The following is a 13,230-nucleotide window of genomic DNA, read 5'->3' as shown; positions in this document are numbered from 1 at the left end:
ACTTGGACTACAAGGAAAGAAGGCTCCAATATGAATCCTACTAGGACTCTTGTAAACCCTAGCTTGGCTGATATATAAAGCCAGGCAGGGGCACCCCTTAGGGACACACAATCAGAAACATAATCATAGAGGCGACACGCCTAGAAGAACTAGACGAGATACAACAACTCCGCCCATGGCGGCCCCCTGTATACATATATTCATATAGTGGATTGCTAGCAGGACGTAGCGATCCTCCACCGCGGGGACGTGAACCTGGGTACGTCGTGTACCGCCTCGCTCCCGGAACTTCCGTCGTCTCCTTTCTCTAAAACCCAAGCCCCTCATGGTGGGCATTGCCGAGGAACCGCCTTGTCAAACGTCCTTCATGGGAGCCGCTCTTGAAAGTCTGGTTGATGAGGTAGTTAGAGTGCCCACTACCATTCGTTGACAACAACAAACACCTCTCAAAACTTTACTTTTATACTCTCTATATGATTTCAAAACTTAAAAAGCTCTAGCACATGATTTAATCTTCCCTCTGCGAAGGGCCTTTGTTTTACTTTATGTTGAGTCAGTTTACCTACTTCCTTCCATCTTAGAAGCAAACACTTGTGTCAACTGTGCATTGATTCTTACATACTTGCTTATTTGCATTCATCATATTACTTTGTGTTGACAATTATCCATGAGATATACATGTTGAAAGTTGAAAGCAATTGCTGAAACTTAAATCTTCCTCTCGTGTTGCTTCAATGCCTTTACTTTGAATTTATTGCTTTATGAGTTAACTCTTATGCGAGACTTTTGATGCTTGTCTTGAAAGTACTATTCATGAAAAGTTTTGCTATATGTTATCTATTTGTTAGCAACTATAGATCATTGCCTTGAGACACTGCATTCATCTCATATGCTTTATAATAGTATGATAAAGATTATGTAAGTAGCATGTCACTACGTAAATTATTCTTTTTATCGTTTACCTACTCGAGGGCGAGCAGGAACTAAGCTTGGGGATGCCGATACGTCTCCAACGTACCTATAATTTCTGATGTTCCATGCTTGTTTTATGACAATACTTACATGTTTTGCTCGGACTTTATGATGTTTTTATGCATTTTCCGGAACTAACCTATTAACGAGATGCCGAAGGGCCGCTTGTCGTTTTCTCGTTGTTTTTGGTTCCGTAAAGGCTGTTCGGGCAATATTCTCGGAATTCGACGAAACGAAGACCCAACATCTTATTTTTCCCGGAACCTTCCAGAAAGTCAGAGGGGGACCAGAGGGGTGCCCTGGGGGCCCCACACGTGTGGGCGGCGCGGCCCAAGGGGGGGCGCGCCCCCCTAGTGTGAGGAGGCCCCGTGGCCCCTCCGACTCCGACTCTTCGCCTATTTAAGCCCTGGTGACCTAAAACATCGATACCAATTGACGAAACTCCAGAAAGACTCCAGGGGCGCCGCCACCATCGCGAAACTCCATTTCGGGTGACAGAAGTCTCTATTCCGGCACCCTGCCGGGACGGGGAAGTACCCCCGGAAGCCATCTCCATCAACGTCATCGCCTCCATCATGCTCCGTGAGTAGTTCCCTCATGGACTACGGGTTCTAGCTGTAGCTAGTTGGTATTCTCTCCCCCATGTACTTAATACAATGATCTCATGAGCTGCCTTACATGATTGAGATTCATCTGATGTAATCGGTGTTGTGTTTGTCGGGATCCGATGGATTGTTACATTATGATTAGTCTATCTATAAAGTTTGTGAAGTTATTGTTGCTGCAATCTTGTTGTGTTTAATGCTTGTCACTAGGGCCCGAGTGGCATGATCTTAGATTTAAGCTCTATACTTATTGTTTAGATTGTATCTACAAGTTGTTTGCACATGTCTATGTCCGGAACCAAATGCCCCAAAGTGACAGAAATTGGGACAACTGGAGGGGAAGGCTTCGGTATGAGGATCACATGTTTTCACGGAGTGTTAATGCTTTGCTTCGGTGCTCTATTAAAAGGAGTACCTTAATTTCCAGTAGATTCCCTAGAGGCCCGGCTGCCACCGGCTGGTAGGACAAAAGATGTTGTACAAGTTTCTCATTGCGAGCACGTATGACTATATATGGAAAACATGCCTACATGATTAATAATCTTGATATTCTATCTTAATGCTATTTCAATCCTGTCAATTGCCCAACTGTAATTTGTTCACCCAACACTTGTTATTGGAGAGTTACCTCTAGTGTAGATAGCTGGGAACCCCGGTCCATCTTTCATCATCATATACTCGTTCTACATGTCATTGGAAGTAGTATCAACTATTTTCTGGTGCCATTGCCTCTGTGTTACTATTACTGCTGCTGTGTTACTGTTACTACTGCTCTCATATTACTGCTACTTTCACATCACCCCTGTTACTAGTGCTTTTCCAGGTGCAGCTGAATTGACAACTCAGTTGTTAAGGCTTATAAGTATTCTTTACCTCCCCTTGTGTCGAATCAATAAATTTGGGTTTTACTTCCCTCGAAGACTGTTGCGATCCCCTATACTTGTGGGTTATCAACAGGTTCGATGAATCTACAGCTCATGAAGGATCTGTCAAGACCAATTCAGTGGCTACTCCAACAACAGCTACCGAGGGTATGAAACATTGGAGGAGGCAGAGCAAGAGTACCTCACCTTCCTGGAAGATGAGTTCCTGGCAGATCAGACCATTGATGAGCCAGTGCCATTAGCACAGCTACCGCCGGAGTAAGTGCATGCTCTACAAGGAGCACCACCGGAGGTACGTTAGAGTTTGGTCAAAGATTACATCATCGTATTCCTCATGGTGGTGATCGTGAGGATCTTGTTCTTCTGAATGGTGTGTGATCGTATGTAGCTATGGCATGGTATTCTCAACCTATTTTTCATGTTTTCCTCCATGCAAGTTAGGCTAGAAACATGCAACCAAACAATGGAGCCTGGCTTTCCTCTTCGGTGTAGAAAAGGCCATCCAGGCTACCAAATGATCCGCGTTTTATGCCCCATGGCCCGTTCATGACGCGCAAGTGAGCCCATCTCACTAGCACAGTAAACCACAAAATAGTTGCATGCTACCAAACGCGTCCCTAGTGCATATGACGTAAACCACTAAACTAGGCAGAGATTAGGGAGGCAAGAAGGACGTGCAGGATGGAGAGTATGGAGGGAACCCTGAAGGATCGGGAATTGACAGAGGAGGAACTCAAATTGATTAGAATGCGATCAAATTTTCAAGAGGGCACGGCCAAGGAACATGAAGAAGAAATTTAACCATTGTCAAATTCAAGGGTATTGCCAACATTGGACAACAAAACATGCCGAGATTACATAAACTCAAAATAAGTGGAAGAACATTTTCTATGAAAGTTTCCCTCCACTTGAGTTTTTCACCACCAAAATCTGGGCATGTCTAGATCTCAAGCGACTTAGTGTTAACTAAATCTAAGTCAAGTGATGTTATCAGGTCTTAGTTACAATCTACTTGTAACTCGTGTTCAACTCATAGGCTAGTACGAACTTTAAAGCAAATTTAAGGATATTTTTCTCAGTCGCAACTCACTTGCAATTAGAAAAAAATTTCTCAGTCGTAACTCACTTGCAATTAGAAAAATCTCAATTGCAACCAAACTTGCAACTAGAAAATTTTCAGTTACAACCTACTTGTAACTAGGAAAATTTAAGTTGGAACGCACTCGCAAGTGTGTCATGTTAGCAAAGTTAGTATGAATCACGAGACAAATTCAGTAGCTAAGAAGTCGACTTAGATATACTGTAGTAAAAGTCAGATGTCTAATTTCTAACAAATCTGAAATCTATAAGCTAGATTTTTCATAAGCATATGCCCAAAAACAGTGACCCCTAAGAACGGTGGCGAAAGGAGCGACACGAGGGATCCTCTACTCCACGGAAAGTCGGAACGGGACACGAGGCTGGGGAAGACTGGATCCGAGGTTTCGCTCTAAGGAAGGCCGGTCACGATGAAGTACCGTGGGATCATGACTCCTGCTTGGATACTTGGAGACCTCGCTGGGGAAGGAAGGCAAGGCCATGGAGCATGCTTACTGAGGCATCGTCGTCGGCGGCGGCGTCGTCAGGGATGGGAAGCCGCGACGTGCGCGTTGTTGCTTTGGAGTAGCTGGCGACTGAACGCACTGCCCTACCCATTGTGTCGACCTCGACCAGCCACACCGTGTTGTCGGCGGCGGCACCGGCGCCTGCGTGGCGTCCCTCGCTCAGCAGGAAGAAGAGGCTGTCGGGGTCGTCCATGCTCACGACGGGGTACTCCGGCGGCACGTGCGGAAGGTGCTCGTATCCGGAGAAGGCCCAGAGGTCGGCGGCATTGTTCAGGGTCCAGACGGTGAGGGTGAAGACGGACAGCGGGCCGCGGTCGACGTTCACAAACCTCAGCGTGTCGCCGTTGACGACGCCCAGGCTCCGGGACGCCTCGGGGCACTCCTGGCCGTGGTCGGGCTTGGCCCAAGGCGTGTCGACGGGCAGCGGCACGTACGTGAGCATGGAGCCGCCGACGCCGGATTCGAACACGTGGCCGAGCAGGAGGCCGTGGTAGTAGTCGAGCCAGCACAGGGAGCGGCCGCCGACGGGGACGACGGCGTCGGTCTCCCAGCACGTCAGCGCCCGTATCTGGAATCCCTTGGCGTCGCGGACCTGCGGATGCCGCAGCTCCCACGTCTTGCAGGAAGTGGAGGCCGTCCCCGGGGAGATGAGCACGCAGAACTCGAACGCCACGGGCGTACCTTCGCCGCCCGTCATGGAGAGCTCGGCCACCGCGAACGCGTGGTCGGCGCGGCGGCGCAGGAGGCAGGACGCCGATGGCCTTCCTGTCCACCATGCGCTGCCGCTGGTCAGCTCTCGTCAGAGCTGGGCCACCTGAATACCTGATGTCCGTGGACTGGGGGAGCAGCGAGAGCGCCGGCGGCCCGCCGGAACCGGCCTTGTAGACGAAGTAGTCGATTCGGGGCGGATCGGTGAGCTGCAGGAGGACGGAGTCGGCGTGCGCAGCGATGACGCGGGGGTACGCGAAAGACGAGTTCTCCTTGGCTCCTTGCTGGGCCCTCCCAGCCAGCGCAGGTAGAGGCGGGAGGTCGCCGGCGGCGCGGCGAACCGGAAGGAGACTTGGACGTCCTTGCCGGTGGAGGCGCGGGACGACGCCACGCCGCCACGGTGGCGTCTTCGGCGATGGCGTTGTCGTTGCGGTGGCCGAGCCGGTCGAGCAGCACCCAGGGACGACGGGGCACGGGCACGACGGCCGTCGTCTTATCGGAGGATTCGGGGTGTTGGGTCTCCATGGCTGTCGTGGTTTGGAGCGCAAGTTGATCTCTGTTGTGGTTCTGATTTTTTTCAATAATCCATGAATCTAGAGCCAAACCGACTTAGAGCATCTCTACAAGAACCCCTAAACCGTAAACCTTATATCCGCCTATCCAGACCACCCAAACGCATTTTGGAGGCCGAAAAAGCTGCGTAGTTCAGATGTGCCAAACGTGGCCTGCATAACAGCATATTCCCGAATATGCTGTTATGCGACCGCGTTCGGCCCGCAACTAGAAACTACAAACGTAGGGTTTATCCAAATTTATTCGATAATTCTCAAATGCAGCAACATAATCATGCAAAATAGATTGTTCAAAGTACTCAATCATGCATGAAACATGGCACCAAAAGAAGATTGAACATCACATCGTGAAAGAGGGAAGTGATCACGCGTCACCGTCGCTTGCCGGCGCATCAACATAGCCGCCGCCGCTCGCCGTAGCATCTCCACCTCCGGCAGTCATCACGGCAGCCATGGCAGCGCGTGCAGCTTCCCTTCTCCGCGCCAAGATCTGGATCTTCGTGAGCTTCCACCACTCAAGGGTCTCCTCATCCATGGCCGTCGGGTTCATCAACATAGTGGCATTCTCCGCCGCGATGAGTTCCGCCATGGCACGGTGGGGCGCGTGCTCTGTTTTCCTAATGTCGGCCTTGCGCTTTGCATCCTCCCGGAGTGTCGCCCACTTTGCCTCTTTCTCCCTTGCCTTCGCCTCCATCATCTCCCTCTTGGCCACCAAAGTCTTGATCATCATCGCCTCTTTGGATTTGACCATCACATCGATCTTGAGAGACAATGAAGCGGCCGCTCCTTGTCTCTTGATCTTCTCCTTGGTCGCCTTGCATCCATCCGGCCTCTTGTCCTTGTTCTTCTTTTTCTCAAGCACGTCATCCACCTCCTCTGCGTCCTCCAACTCGATGAGCTTGTGCTTCAGCGGTGGCACCTCTTGTTCCCTCAACTTCCATTTCGGATTGTGCTCAAGAAGTGCATAGCAATGAGCGAACTTGAACGGTACATGCTTCGAGCCCCTCCTCCAATCCTTCGTTGCAGTCACCGTAGTCCGCAAGCGGCAGCGTGTCGATGTCCATGGCAGCATCGTTGAGCATGTCAACGTACGACTCCGGTGCGTCATCAACCGCGGGACTTTCATCGACCACCTTGCGCGTATCTGCCGGCTCCGGCGGTGTAGGCACCAACGCCGCAGTCAAGGTAGCCACCGACGCCATCTTGGCCGCCGGTGGCTTCTTCGCAGCCTTCTTTGGAGCCGGCTTCTTCGGCGCCGGCGCTGCGGCCGCCACCTTGCTGCTCGGCCGCTTCACCCGCTTGGCCGGGACGGCAGGGGCAACTGCAACAGGGAGCGTCGGGCCAGCGGGAGGCGCGGGGACGACGTGCTGCCCCAGCCGCTTCCGCTTTCCGGCCGCAGCAGCAGCGAGAGGCACGGCGACGACGGCGGGATCGGTGGTGGCTTCCGCGGCGGCGCTAGATCCGGATGCGGTTGCTGCAGCTGGTCCGCGCGGTGCGGCCTTGCCCGGGAGCGGCGGAGGGGCGGCTGCGTCCATGTCGGGGCGGTCGCGGAGGCTCCGGTGGCCGGAGATGGGTGGGGGCGGCGGAATTGGGTGTGGCGGGTGGAGCGGAAGCGGGAATGGGAGGAGCTGAAACTTCCTTCACGCCAAGGGGGGAAAATGGATGGAGGCCGGCCTCGCACAACCCCTCCAACCCGGGAACTTGGGGGTCGCGCGGCGCGAATCGGGGCGGTCCAGATTTTTTTTTTGGAAATGGGAGTCCGGTGCGGAATCTGAACGGCGCGTTTTTGCCCTCTGAATCAAAAATCGACGGTTATTATGCGGACGGGGTCGGATGGGGAATCTGCTAGAGATGCTCTTAGCTCTGCTCACTAAACCAACTTAGAGGTAGAACAGCTCAAGTATACTCTATTACTAGAAGTCTAGAACCGACGTAAACATACAATGTGCTAACCGACTTGCCCAATTTGTACTTATTTTGTACAACATACTAGTATGATAATACGTTAACAAATGTTTAACCCAGAACGCGCCGATGTTTTCAACAGGTAGCCAATGCAATCGTATATCCACTTCAACAAAGTATGACTTTGCCACCCGATTCCTCCTTAGAAGGGGCAAAGTTCGTTGACCGCTAATGCCGCGTCCACAGGAGGGTGGAAGCAGGTTCCATCATTTCCTGTTTTTTCATCAAAAAGATAAGGCGCCCTCTTCCTATTACAAGCAATAACCAGAAAGTGGTTTCCTTGGGAGAAGAGGGTCACAAGCACACCATCAATTGCATTATCCCCACTTCAAGGATTATGATTTACGAATCAGATAGGCTGTAATGAGATGTCTTCTCTTTATTCTGTTGTTACTCATGTGCTAGTTATGCAACTAACAAAGATGCCACTTGTTGAAAATGTTTAAATCGATTTGAGGTATCACCAAAGTAGAATCTTCGCTTGCTGGTTTAATAGCAAAATCAAAGGTTTGACAGTAAGAAAATGCAGTGTAGCTTCTAGGATCGATCATCTGCCGTATACACTTCTGTCCTAACTGACAGAGTTCAATTACAACCAAGTCCGGACCTTTTTTCTGCCGAACCAACCATTGAAGTAAAAGAAATATCTTAAGAAACAATCACCCAGCCTTTCAGGCATTCCACGACGCCGACCGCCTCATTGTCGGCTTCACAGGCCGGTCTTCCTCCATGAAGATCATCATGAGCGTTGACGGGTCCTCCAGCATCATCCGGGCTACCAGGTAGCCTGCAATGGACCATGTTTGGAACTTCCTGGCCTGCTTACCTACAAACTTTCCCAGCTTGCCGTCATAGTACTCGGGCCAGCCATCCTTCAGAAGCCTAGCCTCGGAAAGCTCGATGGCGCGCTTCGCCATTTGTGGCCGCCCGGTCTTGATACAGGCTGCAGTCAGCAGCCACAGAAGAACTACAGATGGACATGTGAGAATGTTAAAATTCGTAGCCTTTCAGGCATCCAAAGATTGTTTTCCGTGTGTGACTAAAAGAACGGTTGAACAAACAGAGCTACGTCTCTACTCCTCAAGTGGAAGGAAGCAGTGACAGACATTGCCCAAGTAATCAGAAGAACACAGGTTACGACTTACGAGCTTTGCAGAATATGAGAATCATGATTATTCTGACAAAAACTGTAGATGCCTTCTGTAGCTTCAGAATCAAGTTTTTCTAACCGTTTATTATTATTAATACTATTTTATTATCATCATTATTAAACTTGTATTCTTCGCTCATGAAAAATAATTTCTCTTCACATACTAGAAGATTTACCAATCAAGGATACTGTTTTTGGAGAACCAATCAAAGAATACATTGCAGTATAGAATGCACGCTAAAATAATCTAGACACTAGCAAAGAGTAAATTACCTGGCCATGATCCTCCATTATGATAACTCCACCGGGTATTCTTGGGGTCGCAGCCAGTAATTATTCTCCACTCATGGTTCTCAATTGCAGGATAGCAAATCTTCAGAGGCACCTCGCCCACTAGTTCATCCCACCTCTCCTCGATCAGATCCATTATTGCTGATGACTGCTCAGGAGTAGCCAGAGATGATATAATGGCAATACAGTTTCCAAGAGCAAACCACCTGAAGTCCATCATGGCAGGGCTGACGTTGCCAAGAAAGTAGCCTCCCCGGCATGGCATGAAATCAAACACCCAATCAGGGATTGAATCTGGGATGACATTGAATTTATTCACAGCAGTGTGGGAGTACTCCTCTGTTTTGTATCTATAGATATTGTTTAGATGTGGGAAGTCCAGCCAGAAGTAGTTTCTCATGTGGTAGGTTAATGCATGCAGCCGTTTCCCTATCTTCTCAATGAAGTCCTTCCCTTCACCATCTGGCTTAAGCATTTGGAGAGCACATCTTAATGCCATGTAGAACAGAGCTTGGATCTCAATAGGATAACCATATATACCCTGAAAATATAGATTGCATTTGTAGCATTACAGTCATGTAAAGATAGGGATATTCACTTCCAAATCAAATTGAAGTTGTTAATCAAAATTCAAGCAAGCAACAGGAAACTATTATATATTTCAGAATATTGTTTGCCTTTTAGAAATATTATTGCAATTTTGCAACTCAAAAGTCAAACAAGCAACACTAAAACTTTTAGGATTATATTTTAGAATACAAATCACCTTTTGCAAGTATTGTATTTTCTTAATTGTCCTAAAAATAATTGAACTTCCTACTAATGAAAAGTTGTATCTCACATGCCCTGTCTTAAAGATAAATAAATTAACACATACACCATTATCTTTAGAAGATGTCACCCTCTTGCTGTCTTGCATAATCTTTGCTAATTAATGGTTCCATACGACAATAATAAAAATAAAGGGAAACCTAATATTCAAAATCTGTAACTCTGCAATACCACCCAGTCAGAGTGTGCTGTCTATCTGTAAATGTCTTTTTAAACAAAGTTATCTGTTTACGTAAAATAAATAAATGCTCATTTCGGTTGTACAAGAAAATGATAGCCAGTCTTGTTCTGTTACTGCCTCAACTGAATTGTGCTAGAACTTAAGTGTATATAATTCTGGATATAAATAAATATAATTGAAATGCACGTACCATTCGACGATCGATCATTGAGCACCCATCTGTGCAGAGCAGAGTTGGGAAAGTATCGAATCCCTCAGATAAGCAGAGATTCAGTATCAGTCTCATGCACTTCTGACAATCAGGAGATTCTGACAAACTAGCATCTCCAGTATACTTTGTATATGCCCGGAGCAGAATAATCCACCAAAATCCAGAATCCACTGGTGCCACCCTGCCAATCGCGCTCTCACCAAAATCTGCAACTAATGTTTCAGTGTTTCTGCTTTTATTACGGTCCACCTTGAAACTTGCAGGCATTGCTCCTGCTCCAAGCTTGAACCGGTCTACCATTTTTTCTGAGCTTTGCAAGTGGAGAGTTTTCAACAGAAAGTTCTTCACTATTTCGGGCTCGTTATTCATTAGAAAAGCTAATGCACTAGGAACAAAATCCCGGACGAAAACCTACCATTGCAAGGATAAAATCAATAATAGTACAGCATCAGATATTGGTTATTTAAGAAAAAGTAATATAAATGAAAATGCAAGAGAACAATGACTATGAAGCAAACAGAGTATCCGAAGCCATACAGCCCATGAAAAACAAATTCCAATGCAAAATTTCACCAATTAATCTCTGATAATACAGGGACCAAGTGAACACCTTCTGCTTCATAAGTTTATAACAGATAGTGTCCGCAAAAGGCCACATAATAATGTAGTGTTATCGCTATTATACATACAGCAGATGGAATGAAGGAAATTACAAGGCAACTGGATGTGCTAAATTACTGATATAGATACATCTAAATATCAGAATCTAGTAGAAACGAAAAAGGATGAACTGTGTTCAGATATGGGAAAGGGGGTTTTACCTGATCATAATTGAGCACTTCTTCAGATGCATGATCTACCGCAGCAATTGTACCAACTGGTTGGCCCCGAAAATACACTACAGATTTCCTGAGTGCCTCCCATGCTTCATTCACAAGGGGGTGTGGCCCACTTGGCTCACCAAAGTGTGTTCCCATTGAGAACGGTGAGTCAAACCCAGTGCGGAATGCAGGTGACTGCAGTACACTATCAAAGCCATCGTTTTGCCGATGGGTGTGGGTGAGCTCGCTCCATGACTGCTCATCAAATGACCTCTTCCGCTCCAACGTGTACCTTGGCTTGTCAATTAGTAACCGTGAGAGATCGAGATTGATCTCAGCCTCTGACGCAATGGAGACATGCGATGAGACTCTCTTCATGATTCCACGTTTTGGTCAACTGTTTCAGTTAAGCTCCTACAAGAAAATTTAACATCAGTTCAGGTTCAAACAATGGTTAATTGCAGAAAGTTTTCTTTTGCATTATAAAATAAGTTAAATTATCACCGAAAGGTAAAACAAAGTTTACAAAAAACTATACTACCTGCAGCAACTAGGTGTGGATAAAAGAAAACTTTGCATATACGAATAGTAGCAAATAGTAATAGTTGGCCAAGAATCAATCAGCAAGATACAAGTATTCACTAACGATGGGGTCGAAATTTCTCACAAATCCGAAGTGCTCTGACCGCTTGATGAGCCAACCAAAGTGCAAGTGTGCAGCAAAGTTGCTGAAGAATAATAACTCACAGGGCATTACGCGTCTGTTCCCCAACTATATATCGGGGCAATCACTGGTCAGCTGCAATGAAGAATCAGTGCACTGGGCAGCAGCAAAGTATTACAGTACTACTACTATAGGATCAAACAGCACCCGCAGCCACCAGACTGCGATGAAATCAGAGCCCGCTTAGGAGAGCGCTGACCCAAACAACTAGGGCGACCGACACAATAACCAACCAAGAGGCTGGATCTGAATCTAGAGGAATGAATGGCTCGTGCACAAGAAAAAAATGGAGACACCGTCAGCTGGAAAGCTCAACAAGTCCAAGAAATTTATTCGGCCGCCGTCTACTATGACAATGACCGGTACGATTTGGAAAGCTCTGTAACCATATATCTTTCGTAATCCAAGTTTGTTTCCTTGAATCTGAAAAGCCCGACTATTCCAGGAGAGCGAAACGGGTTTTTCTTCTACGGAGGGAGACCATAGCAGAATTGAATTGACGCGGAAAATCAGCTCCAACTCGGGAATCAGCAGTTAGACTCGAGCGCACTATCGCAATCCATTGCAGAATCCATCACGCACGCAACTAAAACCGAAACCTCGAACCACTAACAGCGGCGATCCAGATCCATGCCCGGCAGTCAGCTACATCTATCAGAATCCTACCGGACCCTGATCCGTCCACCAAGAAAACACAAGAAAGCAGGAAATCGATGGCGGGAAAGAAAAACAGAGGAATCGCCGGGAAGGACGCACCGTGGGGGAATGGACGCGGCGCCGGATCGGGCAGACGGAGGAGGAGGCGGCGGAGTGGGGGTGGAGTGCGCGGGCGCGGGGAGGAGACGGCATGTTGGGAGCCGGAGCTGGGTGTATTTATAGGGAGGGCGCGAAATGAGCGTCGACCTTCCTTTTTCTCCTGCTGCTGCCGCAGCTTCGAAATCTCGCCGGTGATCCCCTGCCCGTTGTTGTTGCTTCGGCTTGTCTTTTTCCTTTCCTTTTTGGTGTTTGTTTTTCTTACGAGTATATTATCTGCAACGTGGATGGAATGGTATGATTTTGTTGAATTTGTTTCCGGGTAATGTATAAGATATTTTGTTTGTTTGTTACGGATAAGAGGATTTGGAGATAATGTAGATTTGCCTCTTTTTTTCAAGATCTTGATGAAAAGCTGATTAATTGCCTTAGCAATTACTACACCGTCTTAGATTAAGGAGCATTATTGGTGGAGGGTGGCTGCTAACCTGATATATGACCAATGAGATCCTTTTTTAGGTGCAAAAGTGGCCAAGAAAATCTGACGTTGCAAAGTGGATAAGCAGAGGATGGTGGTGGTCATTATTTCAGGATTTAAATGCAAAAGGATGGTGAGCATACTTCTTTTTTGAAAGAAATCATCTCAAGAAAATATTGAAAAAAAGAAAAAAAAAACGCATTTTCTTCACACTACCTAACGTGGACTCATCCCTAAATTGCTAGATCCTATGGAGATGAGCTTTCAGCAAAGAATGTGCATGTTATTGGTATGGATAGCCTAATGATCCTATTGCACATTCAGTCGGTATGCCACATACTTCTAGAACATCGAATGCATTTATTTATTACTCAAAAAAGGTAAATGTTGGCTTTGTCTTCCACGGTATAGATCTAGGAAAAATCCTCAGCCTCCCGAGCCGTATGATCTTCATAAAACACGAAATAACGTCCATCTGAT

General features: G+C 47.2%; 1 protein-coding gene across 4 annotated transcripts; it reads right to left on the bottom strand.

Moving 5' to 3' along the window:
- Positions 1 to 7,981: 7,981 nt before the first annotated feature.
- On the bottom strand, positions 7,982 to 12,489 carry LOC124703585 (probable alkaline/neutral invertase F). 4 transcript variants are annotated; one of them, XM_047235795.1, is made up of 5 exons: positions 12,276 to 12,489; positions 10,796 to 11,209; positions 9,954 to 10,385; positions 8,734 to 9,292; positions 7,982 to 8,277 (listed from the first exon to the last, which is right to left on the bottom strand). In XM_047235795.1, exons 2-5 carry the CDS (start codon positions 11,171 to 11,173, stop codon positions 7,982 to 7,984), a joined length of 1,665 nt encoding a protein of 554 aa, XP_047091751.1. In that variant the 5' UTR covers positions 11,174 to 11,209; positions 12,276 to 12,489. The 4 variants fall into 4 exon arrangements, with proteins under 4 accessions (XP_047091751.1, XP_047091754.1, XP_047091753.1 ...); XM_047235798.1 differs by lacking the exon at positions 12,276 to 12,489 and adding an exon at positions 11,442 to 11,666; XM_047235797.1 differs by lacking the exon at positions 12,276 to 12,489 and adding an exon at positions 11,463 to 11,666.
- Positions 12,490 to 13,230: the final 741 nt, after the last annotated feature.

Source organism: Lolium rigidum, chromosome 3 (assembly GCF_022539505.1).
Source record: "Lolium rigidum isolate FL_2022 chromosome 3, APGP_CSIRO_Lrig_0.1, whole genome shotgun sequence".
Lineage (NCBI taxonomy): Eukaryota > Viridiplantae > Streptophyta > Magnoliopsida > Poales > Poaceae > Lolium > Lolium rigidum.
This window is presented reverse-complemented; position numbering and strand designations above follow the sequence as displayed.

Coding starts and splice junctions, on each gene's coding strand:
- LOC124703585 (XM_047235795.1), bottom strand. CDS start 11,173: ATGAAGAGAGTCTCATCGCATGTCTCCATTGCGTCAGAGGCTGAGATC. Junction 10,386..10,795: donor AAGTGCTCAATTATGATCAG/GTAAAACCCCCT, acceptor TTGCAATGGTAG/GTTTTCGTCCGGGATTTTGT. Junction 8,278..8,733: donor TAATGGAGGATCATGGCCAG/GTAATTTACTCT, acceptor GTCCATCTGTAG/TTCTTCTGTGGCTGCTGACT.